General features: G+C 41.6%; 1 protein-coding gene across 1 annotated transcript; it reads right to left on the bottom strand.

The window, feature by feature from the left end:
• LOC115153351 (hypoxia-inducible factor 1-alpha inhibitor) lies at nucleotides 1–27,152 on the bottom strand. Its single transcript, XM_029698704.1, has 8 exons — nucleotides 26,798–27,152; nucleotides 16,373–16,623; nucleotides 11,588–11,736; nucleotides 10,694–10,839; nucleotides 10,316–10,422; nucleotides 4,789–4,852; nucleotides 3,422–3,532; nucleotides 1–2,080 (listed from the first exon to the last, which is right to left on the bottom strand). Exons 1-8 carry the CDS (start codon nucleotides 26,969–26,971, stop codon nucleotides 2,024–2,026), a joined length of 1,059 nt encoding a protein of 352 aa, XP_029554564.1. The 5' UTR covers nucleotides 26,972–27,152; the 3' UTR covers nucleotides 1–2,023.

The following is a 27,152-nucleotide window of genomic DNA, read 5'->3' as shown; positions in this document are numbered from 1 at the left end:
TTTTTTTTTCAATTCAGTGGGTGCGGCTTATATTCAGGTGCGCTTAATAGTCCGGAAATTACGGTAAGTTAAAATACTTTAGCCCATCCTCAATCTTGACTTAAAATGTACCATGTATTGTAACAAACATTTCTAAACACACCAAAAGAAAATCAGTTATGCCTAAACGTACACAAACCATCATACAACACACACTTAGAACATAGAAATGTTCAGCAATCATTTAAATAAAATAAATCAAGTACAGGCAATCACACAATCAAGAGCTCTTTCAGTGTTTATAAAACACAGTATAACTTGTTTTTTGCTGATCGCTCCCAAAAACCATAATACCATACAGAAACAAGTCAGCTTACTGACTGACAGTCAACAATTAAATCAACAGAATAACCAAAATATGACTCATCCCTTTCAGGGTGAACGTGCAGCAAATTAATTTAGAAGTTTGTCACAAAATAAATAGGCCTACTTTAGGTACTAGAAATGTATTCAGTTGATACACTCATCGGACAGTTTATTAGGTACACCACCCCATTCACAAATATGGATCGCTCCTACAGACAGTGAGTCACGTGGCCATGGCTTGCTATATAAAGCTGGCAGACATCGAGGCATTCAGTTACTGTTTGATTGAACGTTAGAATGGGCAAAACAAGTGACCTCAGTGACTTTCAGCATGGCATGATCGTTGGTGCCAGGCACGCCGGTTTCAGTATCTCAGAAAGGCCGCCCTCCTGAGCTTTTCACGTACAACAGTGTCTAGAATTGACCAAGAATGGTGCAACAAACAAAAAACATCCAGTCAGCAGCAGTGAGTGAAAACAGCTCGTTGAGAGGTCGAAGGAAATGGCAAGATTCGTGCAAGCTAACAGGCGGGCCACAGACAGACAAATAATGGTGCAGTGCATCTTGGAACGCACAACTCGTTGATCCTTGTCACGGATGGGCTATTACAGCAGACGACCAGACCAGGTTTCACTCCTATCAGCTAAAAACAAGAAGAAGCGACTCCAGCGGACACATGATAACCAACACTGGACAGTTGAGGAGTGGAAAAACATCACCTGGAACATGACAATGAGTTCAGTTTATTTGAGGTACCTGCACAGACCTCAACCCTATAGAGCATCTATGGGATGAGATGGAACGGGCTGTTGTTTCACAGCATCAATGTACCGTCGTCAGAACCTGCAGCAACTGTGTGATGCCATTGCGTCAGCAGGGACCAACATCCCAGTGGAACGTTTCAGACACCTTGTAGAATGCCCAGAATTCAGATTGTGCCTAATAAACTGTCCGGTGAGTGTATGTTATATCGGAGGGGAGCTATTCGTATTTAATAAATCAAGCTACAGTTGTGTTGCTATGGTTACAAACTGTAATGACAGGGGGTGGGGTTGAATAGAGGATGGGAGTTTCTGGTTGGTTATGACTCAGATGTAACAATCGCCCAACACACACCCTTTAGTGGTTCAAGTGCTCAAGGTAGAAATTGCCTCCAACTATCTGATTATTGATCTATTGACCTATTAACTATTGATCTAGGATCAAATTATCCCAACCCCAATCCTATTGGGTGCGATGATAAAATGTCTATTATCTTACCCTGCATCAGCGATTAATTAGGGGCAACTTCCACCTTGAGGGTATTTGGGGGTTATTCTTTGATACCTACACGGCTCACACAAATACTACAACTCTACATTATGTAGTTTACACAGTTCAACTGAGTATCACTCTGACAGCATACTGCATGTGGGTGTCCATGGCTAGTCTGTCCGTCCACTATTGTCTTCCCACTGGTGGCGGAAGTTGCGATGACTATGGTTCCCAGTCAATCAAAGCAGAGCAGAAAGCCACGTCTCTCAAGGTGACTCAGTGTTGCCATGCACTGCTAGCTTGACAGTCCGAATGCGCACACACGTATACGTACACACATGCTCGCCTACATACACACAAATCAGGCGTGTGTACTGAACGCACACACAAGCAGCAGTTTGGCAACAGTTCTGCGGCAGTACCTCTAGCTGAATCCCTGGTCATATCGGCCCTGGATCATCAAATTCAGTAAAGGACCAACCTACAGTACAGAAAACACAGATAAATTAAAACATTTGCATTAAAACAAAGTCAGTTGTTGGAAACATAAGGGCCTACAAGTAGGTAAGATACTGTATACTGCAGCTATAGCATTGTTTCATTGAGTGTCCTGTCCTCTTCGTACTGCACCCCTCCCCCCATTCACTCTGTACCGTACCACATCCCCCCTTCCTCCATTCACTCTGTACCGTACCACATCCCCCCTTCCTCCATTCACTCTGTACCGTACCACATCCCCCCTTCCTCCATTCACTCTGTACCGTACCACATCCCCCCTTCCTCCATTCACTCTGTACCGTACCCCCCCTCCTCCATTCACTCTGTACCGTACCACATCCCCCCTTCCTCCATTCACTCTGTACCGTACCACATCCCCCCTTCCTCCATTCACTCTGTACCGTACCACATCCCCCCCTTCCTCCATTCACTCTGTACCGTACCACATCCCCCCTTCCTCCATTCACTCTGTACCGTACAACATCCCCCCCTCCTCCATTCACTCTGTACCGTACCACATCCCCCCCTTCCTCCATTCACTCTGAACCGTACAACATCCCCCCTTCCTCCATTCACTATGTACCGTACCACATCCCCCCCTTCCTCCATTCACTCTGTACTGTACCACATCCCCCCTTCATTCACTCTGTACCGTACCACATCCCCCCCTTACTCCATTCACTCTGTACTGTACCACATCCCCCCTTCATTCACTCTGTACCGTACCACATTCCCCCCTTCCTCCATTCACTCTGTACTGTACCACATCCCCCTTCATTCACTCTGTACCGTACCACATTCCCCCCTTCCCCCATTCACTCTGTACCGTACCACATCCCCCTTCCTCCATTCACTCTGTACTGTACCACATCCCCCCCCTTCCTCCATTCACTCTGTACTGTTACCCCCCCCCCCCCCATTCACTCTGTACTGTACCCCCCCCCCCCCCCCCCACTATTCCTACAGGACCAACTAAATACAGAGCAGCCAGATGGAATGTCATTCATTTGATGTCATGTTCTAGTTCTGGAAGCAGTGAGAACCTTGGTAGCTCAGAGCTGTGAAATCTCATTTGATGTTCTAGAAATGGTGTGACTCAGAATGACTCTGATGTAGTCATGTTCTAGTTCTGAAATCATTGGGTCAATGGGATCTTCGGTAGCCTGGTCCAGATATGTTGGTTCTTAGGTTTACCCAACTATGGCTGTCATGCCAGATACAACAACAACAGTCAGATGTTGGCTTCAGCAGCACATACAGATACCAGGCTAGATCTCCCATAAATACTATCATAATATTCCACACGTCTGTCCAGTTCCAGTACCTCGTGTGGGTCTCCCAGTGCCTCCCCCAGCATCTTCTCTATGTTTCTCATGATCGCCACCTTCTGATGGGCCCTCAATGGATTTTCTATCCTCTTGGGCGTTGGCGCACCCTGGGGGAAAGACAGATCATATAGTAAGGACAGAACATGAGCTCAAATTCTATTTCTATGAGTAAGGACGTATAGAGGTGATCCAAGTTGATTTAACATGACTAGTGAAGACAGTGCATCCTGCTGAGTGACAAAATATATACCTCAATGCAAAATTATTAATTCTACCAATATTTTGACTGTAATGCTGCCTCATTCGGGATGCCACAACATTTGTTGACATGAATGTAATAAAGGTGATACTGTCAGTGATATGAGACATGGTGACATATTTCAGTGAGTTCATACACAATATATACAAAAGTATGTGGACAGCCACACCCGCTGCTGTCATGTGTATAAAATCGAGCACACAGCCATGCAATCTCCATAGACAAACATTGGCAGTAGAATGGCTTTACTGAACAGCTCAGTGACTTTCAACGTGGCACCGTCATAGGATGCCACCTTTCCAACAAGTCAGTTCGTCAAATTTCTGTGCTGCTAGAGCTGCCCCGGTCAACTGTAAGTGCTGTTATTGTGAAGTGGAAAAGTGATAGGCTACACAAGCTCACAGAATGGGACCGCCAAGTGCTGAAGCACGTAGCGCATAAAAATCGTCTGTCCTCGGTTGCAACACTCACTACCGAGTTCCAAACGGCCTCTGGATGCAACATCAGCACAAGAACTGGAGTGATGAATTACGCTTCACCATCTGGCAGTCTGAGAGACAAATCTGGGTTTTTGTGGATGCCAGGAGAACGCTACCTGCCCCAATGCATAGTGCCAACTGTAAAGTTTGGTGGAGGAGGAATAATGGTCTGGTGCTGTTTTTCATGGTTCGGCCTAGGACCCTTAGGCCCAGTGAAGGGAAATATTAACGCTACAGCATACAATGACATTCTAGACGATTCTACGCTTCCAACTTTGGGGCAACAGTTTGGGGAAGATCCTTTTCTGTTTCAGCATGATAATGCCCCCATGCACAAAGCGAGGTCCATACAGAAATGGTTTGTCGAGACTAGTGCGGAAGAACTTGACTGGCCTGCATAGAGAACTGTCCTCAACCCCATCGAACACCTTTGGGATGAATTGGAACGACGACTGCGAGCCAGGCCTAATCGCCCAACATCAGTGCCCGACCTCACTAATGCTCTTGTGGCTGAATGGAAGCAAGTCCCCGCAGCAATGTTCCAACATCTAGTGGAATGCCTTCCCAGAAGAGTGGAGGCTGTTCAACGAGGAGGTGTACACATACTTTTGGTCATGTACTGTACCTTGTACCAGAAGTTGACAGTGATGGTCACGCCACCACTCAGCAGGGACTCAATGTGGTGCCACCTGAGTTAGCCGTGAAAAGAAAACAAAGCAGGATTAGCAGATCATTTACAATGTCACCAACAGGTCAAACTATCAAGTCAGGTTCCACAATGCCACAGTGTTGGTATTTCAACAACAGCATCCTTAGTGAGAAAACAGCATCAGACACACTACATAACTCTTACAAATACAGGGCTTAGTTACAGATACACTGTACATACCCTCACATTGAGATTTTTTTTTTTTGGGGGGGGGGTCTGCTAAGCTAACATATATAATTGTTTTAAGATGGTCATACCAAAGATCATTTAGCAATTTGATTTGGAATTGTAGTAACCATTTAGGTGTTAAAAATAAATATTGAAAAATGATTTGATGAAACATTGAATTTGGCCATACTGCTACTAGCCCATAGAACTAGCCCATATAAACACATTGAATAACAGATTAATTAATGGAAAAACTGTCAAAAATACATTAAAAGGAAGTTTGATTTAAAGTGTCTGTCCTACAATGCATTTGGAAAGTATTCAGACCCCTTCCCCTTTTCCACATTGTGTTACATCCTTATTCTAAAATGGACAACAAAAACAATCCTGATCAGTCTACACACAATACCCCATAATGACAGAGAAAATTGGTTTTGTATATTTTTTTTTTACAAATACCTTATTTACATAGGTATTCAGACCCTTTGCTATGAGACTCAAAATTGAGCTCAGGTGCATCTTGTTTGCATTGATCCTAAAAATGTTTCTACAACCTGATTGGAGTCCACCTGTGGTAAATTCAATTGATTGGACATGATTTGGAAAAGGTACACACCTGTCTATATAAGGTCCCAAAGTTGACAGTGCATGTCAGAGCAAAAACCAAGCCATGAGGTCAAAGGAAATGTCTGTAGAGCTCAGAGACAGGATTGTGTAGAGGAACAGATCTGGGGAAGGGTACCAAAACATTTCTGCAGCGTTGAAGGTCCTCAAGAACACAGTGCAGGGATGCAAACTGGTGAGGGCCCAAAAAGGTGACACTTTTTGGTTGTTGCACAGAACAGAAACAAGAAAAAAATTCCTGCTCGGGGGAAAGGCAGGTTTTAACTAATTAAACAACAAAGAATATGATCTACATGCTCAGTCTGTGTGTGTAAAATGAAGTGATTAATGTGAACTCACCACAAAAAAATATAAGGAAAGCAATCCGATGTTATTACTTACCTAGACTTTACTGCAAATGACACTCAAGTCTTGAAAAAAAAAACAATACACTAATATTGCAGTTAGCCATGACAGCCTTTATAATAGAATGCTTGTGACCACACACATCTAAATATTTCACTTGGGAAAAAAGCTTCTTAAAGTAGAAATAGAATGAAACAAACATATTTTTGCTCTATTATAGTGGCCACAATAGTATACATTGATCAAGTGCACAAGGCTCCATGTGTGCAAAAATAACATTCACCAAGTAAAACATGAAATAATCCCACACTCATTCACAAGTGGTACTGTCAAGTTCAACACAACAAAAGCAATATCAGAACAGATCACCGACCATTTTAAATCCCACCGTGCCTTCTCCACTATGCAATCTGGTTTCCAAGCTGGTCATGGGTGCACCTCAGCCACACAAGGTCCTAAACGATATCATAACCGCCATCGATAAAAGACAGTACTGTGCAGCCGTCTTCATCGACCTGGCCAAGGCTTTCGACTCTGTCAATCACAGCATTCTTATCGGCAGACTCAATAGCCTTGTTTTCACAAATGTCTGCCTCGCCTGGTTCACCAACTACTTCTCAGATAGAGTTCAGTGTGTCAAATCGGAGGGCCTGTTGTCCGGACATCTGGCAGTCTATGGGGGTGGCACAGGGGTCAATTCTCGGGCCAACTCTCTTCTCTGTATATGTCAATGATTTCGCTCTGGCTGCTGGTGATTCTCTGATCCACCTCTACGCAGACGACACCATTCTGTATACATCTGGCCCTTCTTTGGACAATGTGTTAACAAACCTCCAAACGAGCTTCAATGTCATACAACAATCTTTCCGTGGCCACCAACTGCTTTTAAATGCTAGTAAAACTAAATGCATGCACTTCAACCAATCGCTGCCCGCACCCGCCCGCCCGTCTAGCATCAATACTCTGGACGGTTCTGACTTAGAATATGTGGACAACTACAAATACCTAGGTGTCTGGTTAGACTGTAAACTCTCCTTCCAGACTCACATTAAGCATCTCCAATCCAAAATTACATCTAGAATCGGCTTCCTACTTCGCAACAAACCCTCCTTCACTCATGCTGCCAAACATACCCTCGTAAAACTGACTATCCTACCGATCCTTGACTTCGGCGATGTCATTTACAAAATAGCCTCCAACACTCTACTCAGCAAACTGGATGCAGTCTATCACAGTGCCATCCGTTTTGTCACCAAAGCCCCATATACTACCCACCACTGTGACCTGTATGCTCTCATTGGCTGGCCCTCGCTTCATACTCGTCGCCAAACCCACTGGCTCCAGGTCATCTATAGCACACTCCAGCAGGTATATTTCACTGGTCATCCCCAAAGCCAACACTTCCTTTGGCCACCTTCCTTCCAGTTCTCTGCTGCCAATGTGTGGAACGAATTGCAAAAAAATCACTGATGCTGGAGTCTTATATCTCCCTAACTAACTTTAAGCATCAGCTGTCAGAGCAGCATACCGATCACTGTACCTGTACACAGCCAATCTGTAAATAGCACACCCAACTACCTCATCCCCATATTGTTATTTATCTTTTTGCTCTTTTGCACCCCAGTATCTCTACTTGCACATCATCATCTGCACATCTATCACTCCAGTGTTAATGCTAAATTGTAATTATTTCGCCTCTATGGCCTAGTTTTGCCTTACCTCCCTAATATTCTACATATGCACACACTGTACATATATTTTTCTATTGTGTTATTGACTGTATGTTTGTTTATCCCATGTGTAACTGAGTTGTTGTTAACCACATATTGTAGATGGAAAACATTAGTTCACAGATAGTAGCTAGTTAACTAGTCAACATTTCACAGATTGCCAGCGTCCAGTAAGCAACTAACGCACTATAACTTGAGGAATGGCAAGGAGTCGTAACGTTATACCAGTTATTACTATAGTGAATTGGTTAGGTTACAAATGTTAGCTCATCTGATGTTGTAACGTTAACTAGCTAAAAAGTTAGCTGTCTGACTTTATTAGCCAGCTAATTTTCACACCATAAACTCAATTATTTGATCAGTTAAATTAAGGCTAGCTAACGGAGAATTCGATCCAGCTAGCAAGATAACGTTACTTAACAATGCTAACAATACTTGTTCCACCACACTTTCTCCCTCACCTCAGACTTTCCAAATGCCAGTTGTTTTTCAGTTACAGCTCATGAAGTACGCTTCATCACCTTTTCACCCCTGTCTCCATGGTCAGGCTTCTCACCTACCTCTTCGTTATCGTTCAGGGGGCGCGCTGCTGTAAATGGCAAACTGCCTTTCTACTCTCCGCTGTCTTTCCAGAGCATGCGCTGATGCTGTAACTAGCAAATTGGTTGTCTCTTCTCTCTTCAGTCGCGTGCTGCTTCTGCTGTTATGTGAACGATTGGCTGAGCCTTGGATACAGCCAGTATTGCTCCAAACGCGCATCACTCGTTCACTTACAGCCAGTGGTCTGATCCAAAGCCCCCTCCCTCCCAAACTTTTCTCATCGGATCTACACAAATCACCCATCTTGGACACAAAACGGCGAATTTCGCAGAAAGGTGACTAGTTTGCATCCCTGACAGTGGCCTCCATTCTTAAATGGAAGAAGTTTGGAGTCACCGAGACTCTTCCTAGAGATGGCCACCCGGTTAAACTGATCAATCTGACAAAGCTCCGAAGTTCCTCTGTGGAGATGGGAGAACCTTCCAGAAGGATGACCACCTCTGCAGCACTCTACCAATCAGGCCTTTATAGTAGAGTGGCCAGATGGAGCCACTCCTCAGTAAAAGGCACATGACAGCCCGCTTGGAGTATGCCAAAAGGCATCTGAAGGACTTTCAGACCTTGAGAAACAAGATTCTCTGGTCTGATGAAACCAAGATTGAACTCTTTGGCCTGAATGCCAAGCGTCACGTCTGGAAGAAACCGGGCACCAACTCTACGGTGAAGCATGGTGGTGGCAGCATCATGCTGTGGGGATGTTTTTTTAGCGGCAGGGACTGGGAGACCAGTCAGGGCGAAGGAAAGACGAACAGAGCAAAGTACAGAGAGATCCTTGATAAAAACCTGCTCCAGAATGCTCAGGACCTCAGATTGGGGCGAAGGTTCATCTTCCAACAGTACAACGACCCAAAGCACACAGCCAAGACAATGCAGAAGTGGCTTCGGGACAAGTTTCTCAATGTGCTTGAGTGGCCCAGCCAGAGCCTGGACTTGAACATCTCTGGAGAGACCTGAAAATAGCTGTGCAGCTATTATCCCCCATATTTAACATTTTTGGGGCTCTAAAACTACCTCCATATACACTGAGTGTAGAAAACATTAAGGACACATTCCTAATATTGAGTTGCTACCGCCCCTTTTGCACTCAGAATAGCTTCAATTCGGTCAGGCATGGACTCTGCAAGGTGTCGAAAGCATTCCACAGGAATGCTGGCCCATGTTGACTCCAATGCTTCCCACAGTACAGTCAAGTTGGATGGATGTCCTGTGGGTGGTGGACCATTCTTGATACACACGCCAAACTGTTGAGAATGAAAAATCCGGCAGCACTGCAGTTCGTGACACACACTGGTGCACCTGGCACCTACTTCCATACCCAGTTCAAAGGCACTTACATCTTTTGTCTCGCCCCTTCACCCTCTGAATGTCACACATACACAATCCATGTCTCAATTGTCCCAAGGCTTAAACATCCTTCTTTAACCTATCTACATTGATTGAAGTGGATTAAACAAGTGACATTTATAAACGGATCATAGCTTTCACCTGGATTCACCTGGTCAGTCTATGTATTGGAAAGAGCAGGTGTCCTTAATGTTTTGTACACTCCGTGTATACTTCCATTCATTTTTTTAACTGGTACTGGGCTACCTACAGACGAGTTTTGTGAGGCTTGTGGATGTCCATAGAGGGGTCACATTAGTGTGTACCCCAAAGTGTTAGGACGCTACAAACAGAAGTGTTCGTGAGAGTCTCACCTTTCCATAATATTCTTTTTTTAGGCCAAACCGCTGGGACGCTATTGACGTTTTCGTGATTAGACAGATTTTCGGGACGTCTCCTGGTCTGACAAACACCGCTGTAGCTCGGCCACCTTCCACTGCAGATGTGGAAGGCCGACATTGGCAGATGTGGTAGATTGAGACACAACCCATCTCTAGCTTAGACGGATTTTGATGTGGATTTTTTTATTATGCTAGTTGATTTCTGTGGGGGGCGTGGACATCGACCCTAGGTGGTTATTAAACAGCTCTTACCAGTACATGGGGATGTAAAGAACATCTCCGGGGCCCACCACAGTCTCATAGCCCACTACATTCTTGAAGTTGGGAAACCTCTCATAGTCAGGGTTCTCAAAGTCAACCTAAAAATGGCAAAAGAAAAATTGCTGTTAGTTGGATTAATTAAAAACAAAACAGAAACAGTTGAGAAACAGAAACTCCATGCATATCAAATAAAACACGGTGTTGTCTGTGGCATATTCCACCAACCTGCTTACCGGTTTCAATTGGGACTACAATGGAAATAAGTTCAACTTTGTATTATCTTCAATAATTTTTTTATGCATTGTGTCCACCTGCGGTTGATTATGTTTTTAAATTGTCAAATACATTTGATCAAAAAGTAGGGTTTACCTGGCTCTGTCTGTCACAGGGGTGGTGAACAGGGAAGGGGTAGAGACACTCAAACTGGTCCGGGGGGAAGAGGATACACCTTTTGTAACCTTTGATTTGTGCAAAGAAGTTCTGCTGCTCGTCGTAATGGGCTGGCGTCACGTTGCCTGCAAACATTGAGCAGATCACAAGATTATCTGTCCGTCTATGCAAGTGCAATGCTCTTAAGCTAATTTCAGCTGATTTACAGTGAGTGGATTTCTTTCATAACGTCATTTCCACAAGGCCTTTTACTGCATATTGAGACAGTAGTTCACTCTTTCCATCAGCAATATGTGGCACCCACATGGTAGATATTATGTTTATAATTTCCTTGTCTGACATGACTAGGGAAATCACCCGCTAGTCATCGTGCCCATGCCTCGAAGCCCCAGAGTCCCTTCCTTACCCTCCATTCCCTCACCCTCTATACGCACAGGTCCATACCGCAATGCCTGTATGCCCGTTAGGTCTCTGCTATAGGTCTCTGCTATAGGGCTCTTACCCCCCACGCCTATGAGCAGCAGGCTGGAGGTGAGGTGGTCCCAGTTCTTCTTGCTCTGCTGCTTGGTGATCCAGCTATCCCCTGTATCTATAGGACGCAGCTAGCCAGGGTCTCTAATAGCCCCTTATCCTAGAAGCACTTCCTCAGTCCCCTCCACAGGTTGGCATTTAGTGGGATGACTCATGTACTGGAGGCAGCTCTACAGGGTGGTCACTAGCTGGCACAGCCAAAAAGTTATAAAATCGGGTTTGAAACATAACCCGAACCACAATGCTAACCTTATACCCAACCCTAACCTTAAATGAAGACGATAATGGTCATTTTAGTTTAAGATTTATCCCAATAAATGTCAACCTGCGTCCCTTCCTTACCCTCCATGCCTATGAGGAGCAGGTTGGAGGTGAGCTGGCCCCAGTTCCTTTTGCTCTGCTGCTTGTTGATCCAGTTCCAGTTGAAACCCAAGAAGTCCACTACGATCTTCCTGCCCACAGTGTCGTTCAGGGTCTGCTGCAGATACACCCTGGGAGGATAAATAGAATAAGCCCATCTGCGGAGACGGAAATGGATCTTCTGCTTTGCACATATTTTCGAAAGAGCACAGCCACTGAGAGAGCTGCAGTACTGTGCCCCTGGAGCTAGTTTTGGAGCAGAATGTGGATAGATAGGATAAAACTGTCCTTCATGCAACTAATTGACCAACGTCGGTTCAATTATTTGAATTCCATTTGGTTCAGTTTTTTTTCTGTGAGCTCGAGAGGCAGTTTATCTAGAGATAAAATCAGATCAAGCCCAAACTGTGCAAAACAAATGGAATATACACAACTGAAATATTTTATGAAAGTAAAGTTACTAAATGATGGTTAAAAAGTGATAAGCAGTAATAGGCAGTCACTACCATCATGGGACTTTTAATTGCTTTATTCTGTGTTGTTACAGCATTCAACCCACATAATGCATAGCGCATTTAATGTCTAAAAGAATTATCGAAACCAATTTTTTATTTATCATTGAACCAACCTTCAAAAGCACTAAAATCGCTTGATTTGGACCAAACTTCTTCCTACCAATGAGTAAGACATGAGGAGGCCCCTTACACTTCAGTGTTGTGATGCAAAAAATTCTAGCAAAATGAATAGCGCATAGAATTAAAATGGTATTGTCGGACATTATTTATTATAAATCAGACAGGTTTTTTACATGGACGATACATAGGAGATAATATAAGTACTGGAAACAATAGAACACCATTGTCAGCTATTCATAGCTGACTTTGAAAAGGCTTTTGATAAAGTACAACTGGAATTTATATATAAATGCCTGGAACATTTCAATTTTGCAGAATCTCTTATAAAAATGGGTTAAAATCATGTATAGTAACCCTAGGTGTAAAATAGTAAATAATGGCTTCTTCTTAGAAAGTTTTAAAGTGTCAAGAGCGTTAAAACAAGGTTGTCCACTATGGGCATATCAATTTATTATGGCCATCAAAATATTAGCTAATAAAATCAGATCCAACAATAATATCACGGGATTAGAAATCCATAGTTTAAAAACAACAGTGTCATTGTACGCTGATGATTCATGTTCTTTTAAAATCAACAACTTGGATCCCTCCACAGCCTCAGAGGATCTAGATAATTTTTCTAACCTCTCTGGATTACAACCAAATTATGATAAAATGTACTAGATTACATATTGGATCACAAAAAAATACAACTTTTACATTGCCGTGTAGTTTACCAATAAAATGGTTTGACAGTGATGTGGATATACTGGGTATACATATTCTCAAAATAAATAAATGATCTCACTACAATACATTTTTATAGAAAGTTAGCAAAAATAGATAAGTATTTACCTTTCCATGGTAGCAAGATATTATCCATTTGTGGAAAAATTACCCTGATTAACTCATTAGTCATATCCCAGTTGACCTATTTACTTATGGTCTTGCCTACACCTAGCGAACAGTTTAAATTATATGAGAAAAAAAATATTATATATTTATTTGGAACGGCAAGCCAGACAAAACAGGCCTATTTATATAATGAATATTAATTCGGAGGGCAGAAATTATTCAATATTAAAGCATTAGACCTCTCACTAAAGGCTTCTGTCATACAAAAGTTACTTAAATCCGAACTGGTTCTCTAGCAAATTAGTAAGCAGGTCTCACCCCATGTTCGAGAATGGCCTTTTTGCCTTTATTCAGATTACAACCTCTCACTTTCAGTTATTTGAAAAGGAAATCTCCCAAATATCGCTATTTTTAAAACAAGCCATAGAAAGTTGGTTGCAATATCAATTTAACCCACCAGAAAAGACAGAACAAATAATACAACAGCTATGGTGGTTAAACTCAAATACTAATTGATAAAAAATATTTTTTTTGAAAAGGTATAATCTTTGTAAATGATATCATAAATAGGACTGGTGGAGTTGTCACACATGCAGCTAACAAAAACATATGGAAATGTCTGTTCTACCAAAATTACAACTAACTAATTGCAGCATTACCACAAAAATGGAAGAGGAAAGTGGAAGGCTGAAAAAGGAACTTGTCTGTCAGCCCTGCATTAAACCCAATCTAGACTTTATGAAAAATGTATAATAGAGGTGCTGTGGGTGGACAAAAATATACAAAACAAATATTTTTTTAAAAGACTGCAAGTGCTTGTGGAACTTCTCTGCTGACACCAGAGCAGAGTAAAAGGCAATTGACAGGAGTGTTTGGGTGTCAGAGTTCTTAAAGTGCTTTTGCCCCTTTAATACTGGTCAGTCAGTCCTTAAACAGGGAAATGGTTCCTAAGTCTTCTGTGGGCCAGGGGGAACTAGTGTGTATATATATATATATATATGTTAAAGAAAATTGTGATTAATAAAAAAGTATAGCAGTTTCATTTAAGGACCAAAAAATGGACAGCTGTGCCATATAGATTGCAAAAATAGTTGGGAAAAGATTTTTAACGTACCGATTCCATGACACATGGTTTATGAACTGATACGCAAAACCACTCCGGATTCCAAAAATGTACACTGCTCAAAAAAATAAAGGGAACACTAAAATAACACATCCTAGATCTGAATGAATGAAATAATCTTATTAAATACTTTTTTCTTTACATAGTTGAATGTGCTGACAACAAAGTCACAAAAATAATCAATGGAAATCCAATTTATCAGCCCATGGAGGTCTGGATTTGGAGTCACACTCCAAATCCAGTGGAAAAGTCACACTCCAAATCAAGTGGAAAACCACACTACAGGCTGATCCAACTTTGATGTAATGTCCTTAAAACAAGTCAAAATGAGGCTCAGTAGTGTGTGTGGCCTCCACGTGCCTGTATAACCTCCCTACAATGCCTGGGCATGCTCCTGATGAGGTGGCGGATGGTCTCCTGAGGGATCTCCTCCCAGACCTGGACTAAAGCATCCGCCAACTCCTGGACAGTCTGTGGTGCAACGTGGCGTTGGTGGATGGAGCGAGACATGATGTCCCAGATGTGCTCAATTGGATTCAGGTCTGGGGAACGGGCGGGCCAGTCCATAGCATCAATGCCTTCCTCTTGCAGGAACTGCTGACACTCCAGCCACATGAGGTCTGCGCACCTGCTAATTTCTTTGCTATTGAACATACTTCTTTCCGTATGAAATATTATAGTTTAATTACATTTTAGAGTACCTGAGGATTAAATTGACATATTTTGACTTGTTTTAAAGTTTAGCGGTAGCTTTTTGGATTCCTTTTTCTGCAGGTTGAACAAGTGGATTACTCAAATCGATGGCTAAACTGAGTTTTTGGGAAATAAAGAAGGATTTTATCTAACAAAACGACCATGCATGTTGTAGCTGGGACCCTTTGGATTGCAAATCAGAGGAAGATTTTCAAAAAGTAAGTGAATATTTAAATCGCTATTTGTGATTTTATGAAGCCTGTGCTGGTTGAAAATTATTTTGATGTGGAGCGCCGTCCTCAAACAATCGCATGGCATGCTTTCGCTGTAAAGCCTATTGTAAATCGGACAATGCAGTTAGATGAACAAGACTTTAAGCTTTTAACCGATATAAGACACTTGTATGTACCTAAATGTTTAATATCCATAATATTTATGATTATTTATTTGAATTGCGCGCCCTCCAATTTCACCAGAAATTGTCGGCAGGTGTCCCGCTGGCGGGACGCCTAGCCCTTAACTTACACAAGGCAAATCATTTTTTGCAAAATTAAATATAGAAGTTTATATTAGTAGGCAAGTGTCTCAACTTCAACAATATTGTGTTTTTTGTATTTCTAATACATTTAATACTTTCTTGTAGATGTTTTCTAAGACCCCTTTTCCATCTGTTGGACCAGAAATCAAAGCTTTTGCTTATTACTAAATTAAGGATGGAAAATTGTTGCCCCCAAAAAATATGCCTTAATTTAAAAAATGTAAATATTTGTGCTGCTGTAAACACACCGATATCCAGAGAAATTAAGAGGCATGTAATTGAATAGGGACAGTTGAACTGAAAAGCACTTCCACAGGAGTTTGCATCAGGAGTCAAGTGTACTCATGAAGATTACATGCATGAGGAAATGAAAGCTTGTTTTGCCAATATAAACCTTCCTCTCAGCTCAGGAGAAAGCATTCCTTTCAAAACCACAAAGAATGATTTAAATCAGAATCAAAAAACAGTATTGCCATGCAACAAATGTTGCAAGGAATCTTTGCACAAAACCACCACAACAGTACAAACTTAAATGTGACAGCAAACTTAATTTGACTGAATAAATCTAAAGAACGTGGACACAAGCAGCAATCATTAGTTCTAAGGAAGGTGCTCAGTGCAGTAAGCGCGTGTGTCCCAGGCCAAGTAACTCAGTCAGGTGAGAGTGGTACAAAGTGTTCCCAAGGTGACGACGTAAAATGCCTATGTCATTCTCCACAGCTATCTGTTTCAGTTCCTGCATTAGATTTCACTGGATTCACACTTTACTTTCCACTGCTGAGCACTTGCCAGCACACCAGCAATGTAAACACCTAGACTGAATAGCGTTTAATAATTTTTTATTCAGCATTGAGAAAATGTAGAATCTTTCTAATCAACTGTCCCTAAGGACCTAGCTCAAATGCAGCAGGACATATACCTACCCATTTAGACAAAAACATTACCTCTCGTCTCCTCCCTCTTTCTGCGTTTTCTCCATTTTCTCCACAAAATCAGAGAATTTCATGTCTATCCGTCGAGACTTGGGTGAAAAATTCTCAAAGTTGGCCATTTTCTTCTCGTCATAGTAGAGGAATTTGTGGTTTTCCGCGATGTACACAGAGAAGTCCCCGCTCCCAATGTTGTCCTGCAGGTACGGGATGTCCCACTTCAGAGCTGGATACACTAGATTGGTGTCTGTTAAAACCAATGGTTCCTGGAAACAAAAAAAGTAGGACATGTTAGATAAGATTAGAATAACAGAAATGGATGGAATTAAGCTTTCACATTAACAAAAACAGCATACATGCAAAGACTGCATGTACTCTGATCTACCCATTACTTATAATATAGGACTGAAGCAAGCAAAATTGTTATTTAATTCAATAAAATGTATTAAACCTTTTCTGCATAATTTGTGAACACACATGTATTACTAATAGTAATAGACCTACAGTGCATTTGAAAAGTATTCAGACCTTGACCTTTTACAAATTTTGTTAAGTTTCAGCTTTTTTAAATTTATTTTTAATCTACATATAATACCCCATAATGCTAAAGCAAAAACAGGTTTACATTTTTTTGCAAATGTATAAATAAAAAAATAACTGAAATATGACATTTATATAAGTATTCAGACCCTTTACTCAGTACTTTGTTGAAGCACCTTTGGCAGCGATTACAGGCTCAAGTCTTCTTGGGTATGACGCTACAAGCTTGGCACACCTGTATTTGGGGAGTTTCTTCCATTCTTCTCTGCAGATCCTCAAACTCTGTCAGGATGGATGGGGAGCATCGCTGCACAGCTATTTTCAGGTGTCTCCAGAGATGTTCGATCGGGTTTAAGTCCAGGCTCTGGCTGGGCCACTCGAAGACATTGAGACTTGTCTCAAAGCCACTCCTGCGAATTCTTGGTTGTGTGCTTAGGGTCGTTGTCCTGTTGGAAGGTGAACCTTCGCCCCAGTCTGAGGTCCTGAGCAGGTTTTCATCAAGGATCTCTCTGTACTTTGCTCCGTTCATCTTTGCCTCAATCCTGACTAGTCTCCCAGTCCCTCCCACACAATGTTGCTTTAATCAGACCAGATAATCTTGTTTCTCATGGTCAGAGTCCTTTAGATGCCTTTTGCCAAACTCCAAGCAGGCTGTCATGTGCCTTTTACTGAGGAGTGGCTTCCGTCTGGCCACTCTACCATAAAGGTCTGATTGGTGGAGTGCTATAGAGATGGGAGAAGCTTCCAGAAGGACAACCATCTCCACAGAGGAAATCTGGAGCTCTGTCAGAATGACCATCGGGTTCTTGGTCACCTCCCTGACCAAGGCCCTTCTCCCCGATTGCGCAGTTGGGCCAGCTCTATGAAGAGTCTTGGTGGTTCCAAACTTTTCCATTTAAGAATGATGGGAGGCCACTGTGTTCTTGGGGACCTTCAATGCTGCAGACTTTTTTTGGTACCCTTCCCCAGATCTGTGGCATGACACAATAGCCCAAATCTGAATCATACAGCTGACAAAAACAGTTGCTTTTTCCAATATTGTTGTGACATGACGGCGTTTGAAGTTTGGACATTGTGCTTTACAAGCTATCAGACCCGACCCAAAACAACTCATTCACCTCCTAGCCATCATTTCTCCGTTTCTGGTCAAGACTCAATCCCTCCTCCTCCCCCATCCGAGTTCACCACAGATCATAAGTGGGACCACCATCCTTTTCGTACTTTCCCACTTTCCTCTCAAAAAGCTATATTTGGATCACAGAGGTAACTGGCCTCACACTGCTCATGTCAGCATGATTCTAATAAAAATAGCTGAATAAAGACCAAGGAATAAAAACAGTGATTTGCATGCAGAAAACATTACTTTGCAGATGAATCTCACAGTACACAACACAGTTAGGCCTAGATGTCCCATGCACAATACTGTTGCGCACCAAGCCCTGCATATGGGACATAACTGATGTTCACCACAGTCCACTGTTGTGAACAGTTACAAAGTAATAGTCAAGATGTCTGCTATAATGATTTACTATAGTGGCACATGCATTCCAGTGTTATTACAGGGGGTCATTTCCATGTAAAAGGACCCATGAGCATCAACATGTGATGGTCATAGCAGCATATCAAGTTGGGTGACAAATGAAAGCCAAGAGTCTACATTTTTCAACCATTTTCCATCCTGCAAATTAGGCACAAGCAAAGGCTTTGATTTCTTCTTGTCAAAAGAAATCAAAGCAAAAAAGGGATCTTAGAAAAGGTGGTTTAGAAAACATCTACCAGTTGGAGCATAACTAACGAAATTACAATTAATGAAAATGTATGCTTCATCCAGTATAAACTAATGTATAGAATGTATCATACAAGAGAGAAATTTAACAAATTCTACAGCACAACGCCAGAGTCATGTCTTAAGTATAAAACTAATAATGACTCAATAATCCATGCTTTCTGGGAATGTTATGAAGCCCGGAAGTTGTGTGCAGAGCTAGAAAGTTGGCTGTCAGAAATATTACAATGTGAACGTACTTTTAATCCGCCTGTCTGCATATTTCAACACATGGCATATGGGGGTGTAGTGAGATAATCATCCAGCCCATTGGGTCTCTTCTCACTCATCTTGAAAAAACATACTCAAATCTTGGAAATCAAATCAATCCGCCATCATTAACACAATAGAAAAATTGAATAATTTATTATTTAAATATTGAAATAGCATGGGCTACCGAGGAAGCCTTAAATTGTACCAATTTGTTTAAGTGGCAAACAATAATGCAGGCACTTGGGATGGGGGTGAGAGCATGCGGGTCTGGGCAGATGAGATGTGGTCGTGGTTTGTGTGCATTTGTACGTTGTTGTTCGTATAAGTTTGTATCTGGATAACAACAAAAAAAGTTTAAAAAAATGAACACATCTACCAGAAAAAGGTATCAGAAATATATCAAAACACAATGTTGAATACCCCTGTCAACTAATATCAAAACTTATTTAGTTGGTCTGTAAATAACCAAATCTGAACCAATCATAGACATCTATGTTTCACAAGTTTGGACAGTACCTTACAGTAGAGTACAGCAAACAAAAGTAGAGTATAGTTCAGCACAGTAAAAGTAGAGTATAGTTCAGTACAGTATATTACAGTGCAGTAAAGAAAGGTAGAGTATAGATCAGTACAGTACATTACGGTAAAGAAAGGTAGAGTATAGTTCAGTATAGTAAAGAAAGGAGTATAGATCAGTACAGTACATTTCAGTAAAGAAAAGAGAGTGTAGTTCAGTACAGTAAAGAAAGGAGAGTATAGTACAGTACAGTGAAACAGATGCTGTTTGGAAAGCACAGTATAGTACAGCAAAGCACAGTAGTTTACAGTAAAAAATAATTTGAGTATAGTTCAGTACAGTAGAATGCTTACGTGTGTTTTTGTAGAGCAAAACTTCTCGTGGAAGGTACTACACAGCGCACAGACTAGAGGGCGACCGATTAATCGGAATGGCTGATAAATTAGGGCCGATTTCGAGTTTTCATAATCGGTAATCGGCATTTTTGGGCACCGATCATGGCCGATTACATTGCAGTCCACAAGGAGATTGCGTGGCAGGCTGACTACCTATAATGCGAGTGCAGCAAGGAGCCAAGGTATGGTGCTAGCTAGCATTAAACGTATCTTATAAAAAAAACAATCAATCTTAACTTAATCACTAGTTAACTACACATGGTTGATGATATTACTAGTTTATCTAGCTTGTCCTGCGTTGCATATAATCGATGCGGTGCCTGTTAATTTATCATTGAATCATAGCCTCCTTCACCAAACGTTTATTTAACAAGCGCATTCGCGAAAAAAGCACTGTCGTTGCACCAATGTGTACCTAACCATAAACATCAATGCCCTTCTTTAAAATCAATACACAAGTATATATTTTTAAACCTGCATATTTAGTTAATATTGCCTGCTAACATGCATTTCTTTTAACTAGGGAAAATGTGTCACTTCTCTTGCGTTCTGTGCAACAGAGTCAGGCTATATGCAGCAGTTTGGGCTGCCTGTCTCGTTGCGAACTGTGTGAAGACCAACTTCGCCAAACGGGGGATGACTTAACAAAAGCGCATTTGCGAAAAAAGCACAATCGTTGCACGAATGTACCTAACCATAAACATCAATGCCTTTCTTAAAATCAATACACAGAGGTATATTTTTTTAAACCTGCTTATTTAGTTCAAAGAAATCCAGGTTAGCAGGCAATATTAAACTAGGGAAATTGTGTCACTTCTCTTGCGTTCATTGCACGCAGAGTCAGAGTATAGGCAACAGCTTGGGCCGCCTGGCTCGTTGCGAACTAATTTGCCAGAATTTTACGTAATTATGACATAACATTGAAGGTTGTGCAATGTAACAGGAATATTTAGACTTAGGGATGCCACCCGTTAAGATAAAATACGTAACGGTTCCGTATTTCACTGAAAGAATAAACGTTTCGTTTTCGAAATTATAGTTTCCGGATTTGACCATATTAAGACATAAGGCTCGTATTTCAGTGTGTTATTATGTTATAATTAAGTCTATGATTTGATATAGCAGTCTGACTGAGCGGTGGTAGGCAGCAGCAGGTTCGTAAGCATTCATTCAAACAGCACTTTTGTGCGTTTGCAAGCAGCTCTTCCCTGTGCTTCAAGCATTGAGCTGTTTATGACTTCAAGCCTATCAACTCCCGAGATTAGGCTGGTGTAAACGATGTGAAATGGCTAGCTAGTTAGCGGGTGCGCGCTAATAGCATTTCAAATCAGTGACGTAACTCGCTCAGACCTTGAAGTAGTTGTTCCCCTTGCTCTGCAAGGGCCGAGCCTTTTGTGGAGCGATGGGTAAAGATGCTTCGAGGGTGGCTGTTGTCGATGTGTTCCTGGTTTGAGCGCAGGTAGGGGCAAGGAAAGGGACGGAAGCTATACTGTTACACTGGCAATACTAAAGTGCCTATAAGAACATCCAATAGTCAAAGGTATATGAAATACAAATGGTATAGAGAGAAATAGTCCTATTATAACTACAACCTAAAACTTCTTAACTGGGAATATTGAAGACATGTTAAAACAAACCACCAGCTTTCATATGTTCTCATGTTCTGAGCAAGGAACTTAAACATTAGCTTTTTTACATGGCACATATTGCACTTTTACTTTCTTCTCCAACACTTTGTTTTTGCATTATTTAAACCAAATTGAACACGTTTCATTATTTATTTGAGACTAAATAGATTTTATTTATGTATTATAATAACTTAAAATAAGTGTTCAGTATTGTTGTAATTGTCATTATTAATCGGTATCAGCTTTTTTTGGTCCTCCAATAATCGGTATCGCCGTTAAAAAATCATAATCGGTCGACCTCTAATGTTATCAGAAGCCTGCTCCCTAAGTTTGTTGTATTCACTGCTTTAGCACACTCCGCCAACCCGGATGTCCTAGCCGTGTCTGAATCCTGGCTTAGGAAGGCCACCAAAAATTCTGAAATTTCCATCCCCAACTACAACATTTTCCACCAAGATAGAACTGCCAAAGGGGGTGGAGTTGCAATCAACTGCAGAGATAGCCTGCAAAGTTCTGTCATGCTATCCAGGTCTGTGCCCAAACAGTTCGAGCTTCTACTTTTAAAAATCCACCTTTCCAGAAATAAGTCTCACTGTTGCTGCTTGTTATAGACCCCCCTCAGCCCCCAGCTGTGCCCTGGACACCATATGTGAATTAATTGCCCCCCATTTATCTTCAAAGTTTGTACTGTTAGGTGACCTAAACTGGGATATGCTTAACACCCATGCCATTCTACAATCTAAGCTAGATGCCCTCAATCTCACAAATATTATCAAGGAACCTACCAGGTACAACCCTAAATCCGTAAACACGGCACCCTCACAGATATCATCCTGACCAACTTGCCCTCGAAATACACCTCTGCTGTCTTCAACCAGGATCTCAGCGATGACTGCCTCATTGCCTGCGTCTAATGGGTCCGCGTCAAACGACCACTGTCAAACACTCCCTAAAACATTTCAGTGAGCAGGCCTTTCTAATAGACCTGGCCCAGGTATCCTGGAAGGATATTGACCTCATTCCATCAGTAGAGGATGCATGGTTATTCTTTAAAAGTGTTTTCCTCACCATATTCCCACGCGGGGACCAGTACGGGGAAAAAAATGTATGAAATGTATGCATTCACTACTGTAAGTCGCTCTGGATAAGAGCGTCTGCTAAATGACTAAAATCTAAAATATTAAATAATCATGCCCCATTCAAAAAATGTAGAACTAAGAACAGATATAGCCCTTGGTTCACTCCAGACTTGACTGCCCTTGACCAGCACAAAAACATCCTGTGGCGTACTGCATTAGCATCGAATAGCCCCCGCGATATGCAACTTTTCAGGGAAGTTAGGAAACAATATACACAGGCAGTTTGAAAAAGCTAGCCTTTGCTTTCCTAACATAAATTTGCATCCTGTAGCACAAACTCCAAAAAAGCTCTGGAACACTAAAGTCCATGGAGAATAAGAGCACCTCCTCCCAGCTGCCCATTGCACTGAGGCTAGGAAACACTGTCACCACTGATAAATCTACGATAATCAAGAATTTCAAAAATAATTTTTCTACGACTGGCCATGCTTTCCACCTGGCTACCCCTACCCTGGTCAACAGCTCTGCACCCGCCACAGCAACTGGCCCAAGCCTCCCCCATTTCTCCTTCACCCAAATCCAGATAGCTGATGTTCTGAAAGAGCTGCAAAATCTGGACACCTACCCCTCAGCAAATTGGATGTAGTCTGTCACAGTGATTTCCGTTTTGTCACCAAAGCCCCATATACTACCCATCACTGCGACCTGTATGCTCTCATTGACTGGCCCTCGCTTCATATTCATCGCCAAACCCACTGGCTCCAGGTCATCTATAAGGCTTTGCTAGGTAAAGCCCTGCATTATCTCAGCTCACTGGTCACCATAGCAGCACCCACACGTAGCACGCGCTCCAGCAGGTATATTTCACTGGTCATCCCCAAAGCCAACTCCTGCTTTGGCCGCCTTTCCTTCCAGTTCTCTGCTGCCAATGACTGGAACGAATTGCAATTTTTTAAATCACTGTGTACAGGTGCAATGATCGGTAAGCTGCTCTGACAGCTGATGCTTAATGTTAGTGAGGGAGATAAGACTTATATCTCCCTCACTAACATTAAGCATCAGCTGTCAGAGCAGCTTACCGATCATTGCACCTGTACACAGCCCATCTGTAAATAGCCCACCCAAATACCTCATCCCCATATTATTTCTTTTTTTGCTCCTTTGCACCCCAGTATCTCTACTTGCACATTCATCTTCTGCACATCTATCACTCCAGTGTTTAATTGCTAAATTGTAATTATTTCACCACTATGGCCTCTTTATTGCCTTACTACATTTGCACACACTGTATATAGATTTTTCTATTGTATTATTGACTGTACGTTTGTTTATCCCATGTGTAACTGTGTTGTTTGTGTCACACTGCTTTGCTTTATCTTGGCCAGGTCACAGTTGTAAATGAGAACTTGTTATCAACTGGCCTACCTGTTTAAATATTTTTATTTATTTAACAAAACAAATTATTATTTTTTTTTTACATCTAAACAAGTGGATGATTTATCTTAAGGCTTCCCTAAATGTATGTGTGTGTGTGTGTGTGTGTGTGTGTGTATATATATATCTAGATATCTATCTGTCTATCTGTCTATCTGTCTATCTGTCTATCTGTCTATCTGTCTATCTGTCTATCTGTCTATCTATCTATCTATCTATATATCTATATATCTATATATCTATATATCTATATATATATATATATATATATATATATATATATATATATAGATCTAACTTCATTGGATTATATCTACAACTTTTTCTAAATTACCAAAAAATGTATAAACTTAACCTCAAAATCATTTTGATGGAATGACTTCAAAAATGTTGATGAAACAAGGGACATTTGTAGTTGATCAAGACTAGTGGCAGCCAGAGGAACTGTTTAATGTAATGAAAATGAAATAATGAATGTGAAAGATTTGGCGGAAGACAGCTGAGCCATTCTGGAGAGAGACTTGCCTATACCGTCGCCACACACTACTCTTCTTGTCTCAACATTTTCAAATTATACTCAAGACACTTCACACATATTTTAGATGCTTTTCTCTGACAGCTCAATAACCAGGTAGGCCAATCGCGCTGCGCAAATTGCATGCTTCCCAAATAGGCATAGGTCTACGAGCTTGCGATTTTAAACAATCCATAGCAACAACAAAAAATAACAAGGTAATTATTCTCAAATCCTCTGTAGCTGTGATGATTTCTGGCAAAGTATTTTGAATGATTTAATTACATCTGTATAGACAGGAGTAATTATATAATATGCCATTTCTCTCCTGTTCTTTTGGTTTCTATATAAACTTTATTTTGTTGTCCAGAAGCCATGGGAACAATCCTAGTCATATTAGCAACCGATCCAGCTGTTGCATCTTTAGATTCGCCCTTTTTCTAAGTTTCAAACAGAAATTTTCATCTCTGTCACATATGGAACCGCCATCAGGTGTGCTGTTTAGAATGGGGATTTCACACTAATTGCATTTTGACAAATGTTTGAAAATGATGTTTTATTGGCTGCTTCATTACATGAGTTGCATGCTCTGTTAAGACGCATTACCATAATCTAAATGTGATTTCTGTCATTCTGATCACCGTGGGTAGACGCCCTACTGGGTTATGCACCCAATGCATGTGCGTCCGGTAAATTTCTCAAATTTCTCAATTAAAATCTTACTGATCACATTGTCCGGCGCCACATTTTCATAACGGAAACCCTGATTCATATCCATAATTATGCATTACCCTGATTCATATCCAGAATTATGCATTTCTGTGTAGTACAGATCAGGGACCCATGATGAAATGCTGTTAACGGGAGCAAATCCACTTCACTTACTGTAGTTCAATGACCAAAACACATTTTTTCAAACTCAAGGTGTCAAAACATAGCTGACCCCCCCATTCTTTCTGCAAACATCTTTGAATCTTAATTTGGAGCAGATATTTACCTGAGGGAGATTTTACCGAAATTCTGTTACTCAAACTTTGCATCTGCACAGTTCTTCCAGTAAATGAGTTTTTGTAACATTTTCAGTGTAAATTGGTTTTGTTTGGCATACATTTTAATTGAAAAATAACCGTTGCATCTCTCTGTAATGTAGGCCACATTATAAATCAACTAGCCAATATAATTTCATGGGAACCCACGACATATCAGCTCTAGGAAATGCACACTGACTTTTGGTGAGACGCATTCAGGTGGAGGTATGATCTGTTTGATTATTGAACAGGTAATAGTGCAGATTACCTGGCTGAAAAACTGTAAAGGACAGGAGAAAAAGTCTGCTTCATATGAAAATAAACTAGGCTATGGTAGGCCAAACTAATTATCTGCACTTCAGAGTGTCATTGCTATGCAGACTTCCATGTAAAGTCCAGTGTTCTCTGGTCTTGGTTCTGGGGACCCACAGGGTGTAGCCTAAAGCCAAGCTTGTGTTCCAGTCCAGCATCAAAAACACGTTTCACCTAATCAACTGATCATCAAGCCCTGCCTTAATAAATCGGTACAGGAACTGCACATTCTGTGTAGGACCCCAGGGCCAAGTTTGAAGAACACTGGACTTGTCCACTATTACCCAGACCAGGTGGGGTCTCTCTTGCATGATATTTAATCCATGCAGGACAAACCTGGGTTAATAGAGAAAAAAAAGTGCTGCGAACGTCAACATATTGTAGCAAACGGAGGGATCTGGAAGCAAACCCGGGTCTCCGGCGTGAAAGGTATAGCGCCAATAGGTGGAATTGTAACCCACTTGGTGGAATTGTAACGTGGCTCATATAGTGAGGCTGGCTACACTGCCCCTCCAAACGGGAAGGAACTTTTCCATGCTTCGACTTTCTTTTAAGCCCTTTCACACGTCCACCCATGCATTCCGATGGCCTCACGGTACCATCCCACTTCGGACACCAGTGTAGCTAACGGAGGGCGTGGGAAGCAAACTCAGGTCTCCAGTGTGAAAGGCTGACACCCTGCGCCAATAACCCATAATAGATCATTCTAACATGGCTCATTTGGCGAGGATCGCTAAAATATGCTTAGCTAGTTAACGTTAATTAGTTGGGCTAGCTTGCCCAGCTGATTCAGTTGGGAGGACATTTGGGTACCTTACCACAACATACAGGATACAAGCTGCAGGTATTGACTAGCTAACCGTTTTGTCTCACTGAACACTAACTTAGGTTCCAGTTCGAGTTAGCTGTCAGACTCGAACAGGAAACTGACAGTGCATATGAATTGTCACTTTACCTCGTTGTTTATGAGCATCTCCGCTCTAGGATCCGTGTGAGAGAGTCTGGGTATCGGTCTGGTCTGGAAAGGATACTTTCGAAGTTGATATTCGCTCCAGATAGGACTGTGGACCACCGAGAATTCTGCGGCACCGCCTTCGCTTGCCGTCGGATCATTCTCGACTGTTGCCATGCCTGTGTACCGAACCCAAGATTGCCCCTCGCCCACTATCAAAATATGTTTTCTTAACTCGATATACGGGAACTATGCAGTATACTACCTGTTTGCTCACAACATTGCCATGCAGAAATAGTCTGTTTCGTTTCTGATGCAAGAAACGCCGAGTCCACAAGTATCGTCAGCAACACTAAAA

Source organism: Salmo trutta, chromosome 18 (genome assembly GCF_901001165.1).
Source record: "Salmo trutta chromosome 18, fSalTru1.1, whole genome shotgun sequence".
In the NCBI taxonomy this organism is placed as follows: domain Eukaryota; kingdom Metazoa; phylum Chordata; class Actinopteri; order Salmoniformes; family Salmonidae; genus Salmo; species Salmo trutta.
The sequence above is the reverse complement of the archived record's forward strand: the minus strand, read 5'-3'. Positions and strand labels throughout refer to the sequence as shown.

Excerpts from the sequence above, each read along its gene's own strand:
- LOC115153351 (XM_029698704.1), bottom strand. The coding sequence starts at position 26,971 with ATGGCAACAGTCGAGAATGATCCGACGGCAAGCGAAGGCGGTGCCGCA. Across the intron at positions 11,737-16,372 it reads AAAGAGGGAGGAGACGAGAG|GGTGTATCTGCAGCAGACCC; the intron begins GTAATGTTTTTG and ends TTATCCTCCCAG. Across the intron at positions 4,853-10,315 it reads CTTTACATCCCCATGTACTG|GTGGCACCACATTGAGTCCC; the intron begins GTAAGAGCTGTT and ends CGGCTAACTCAG.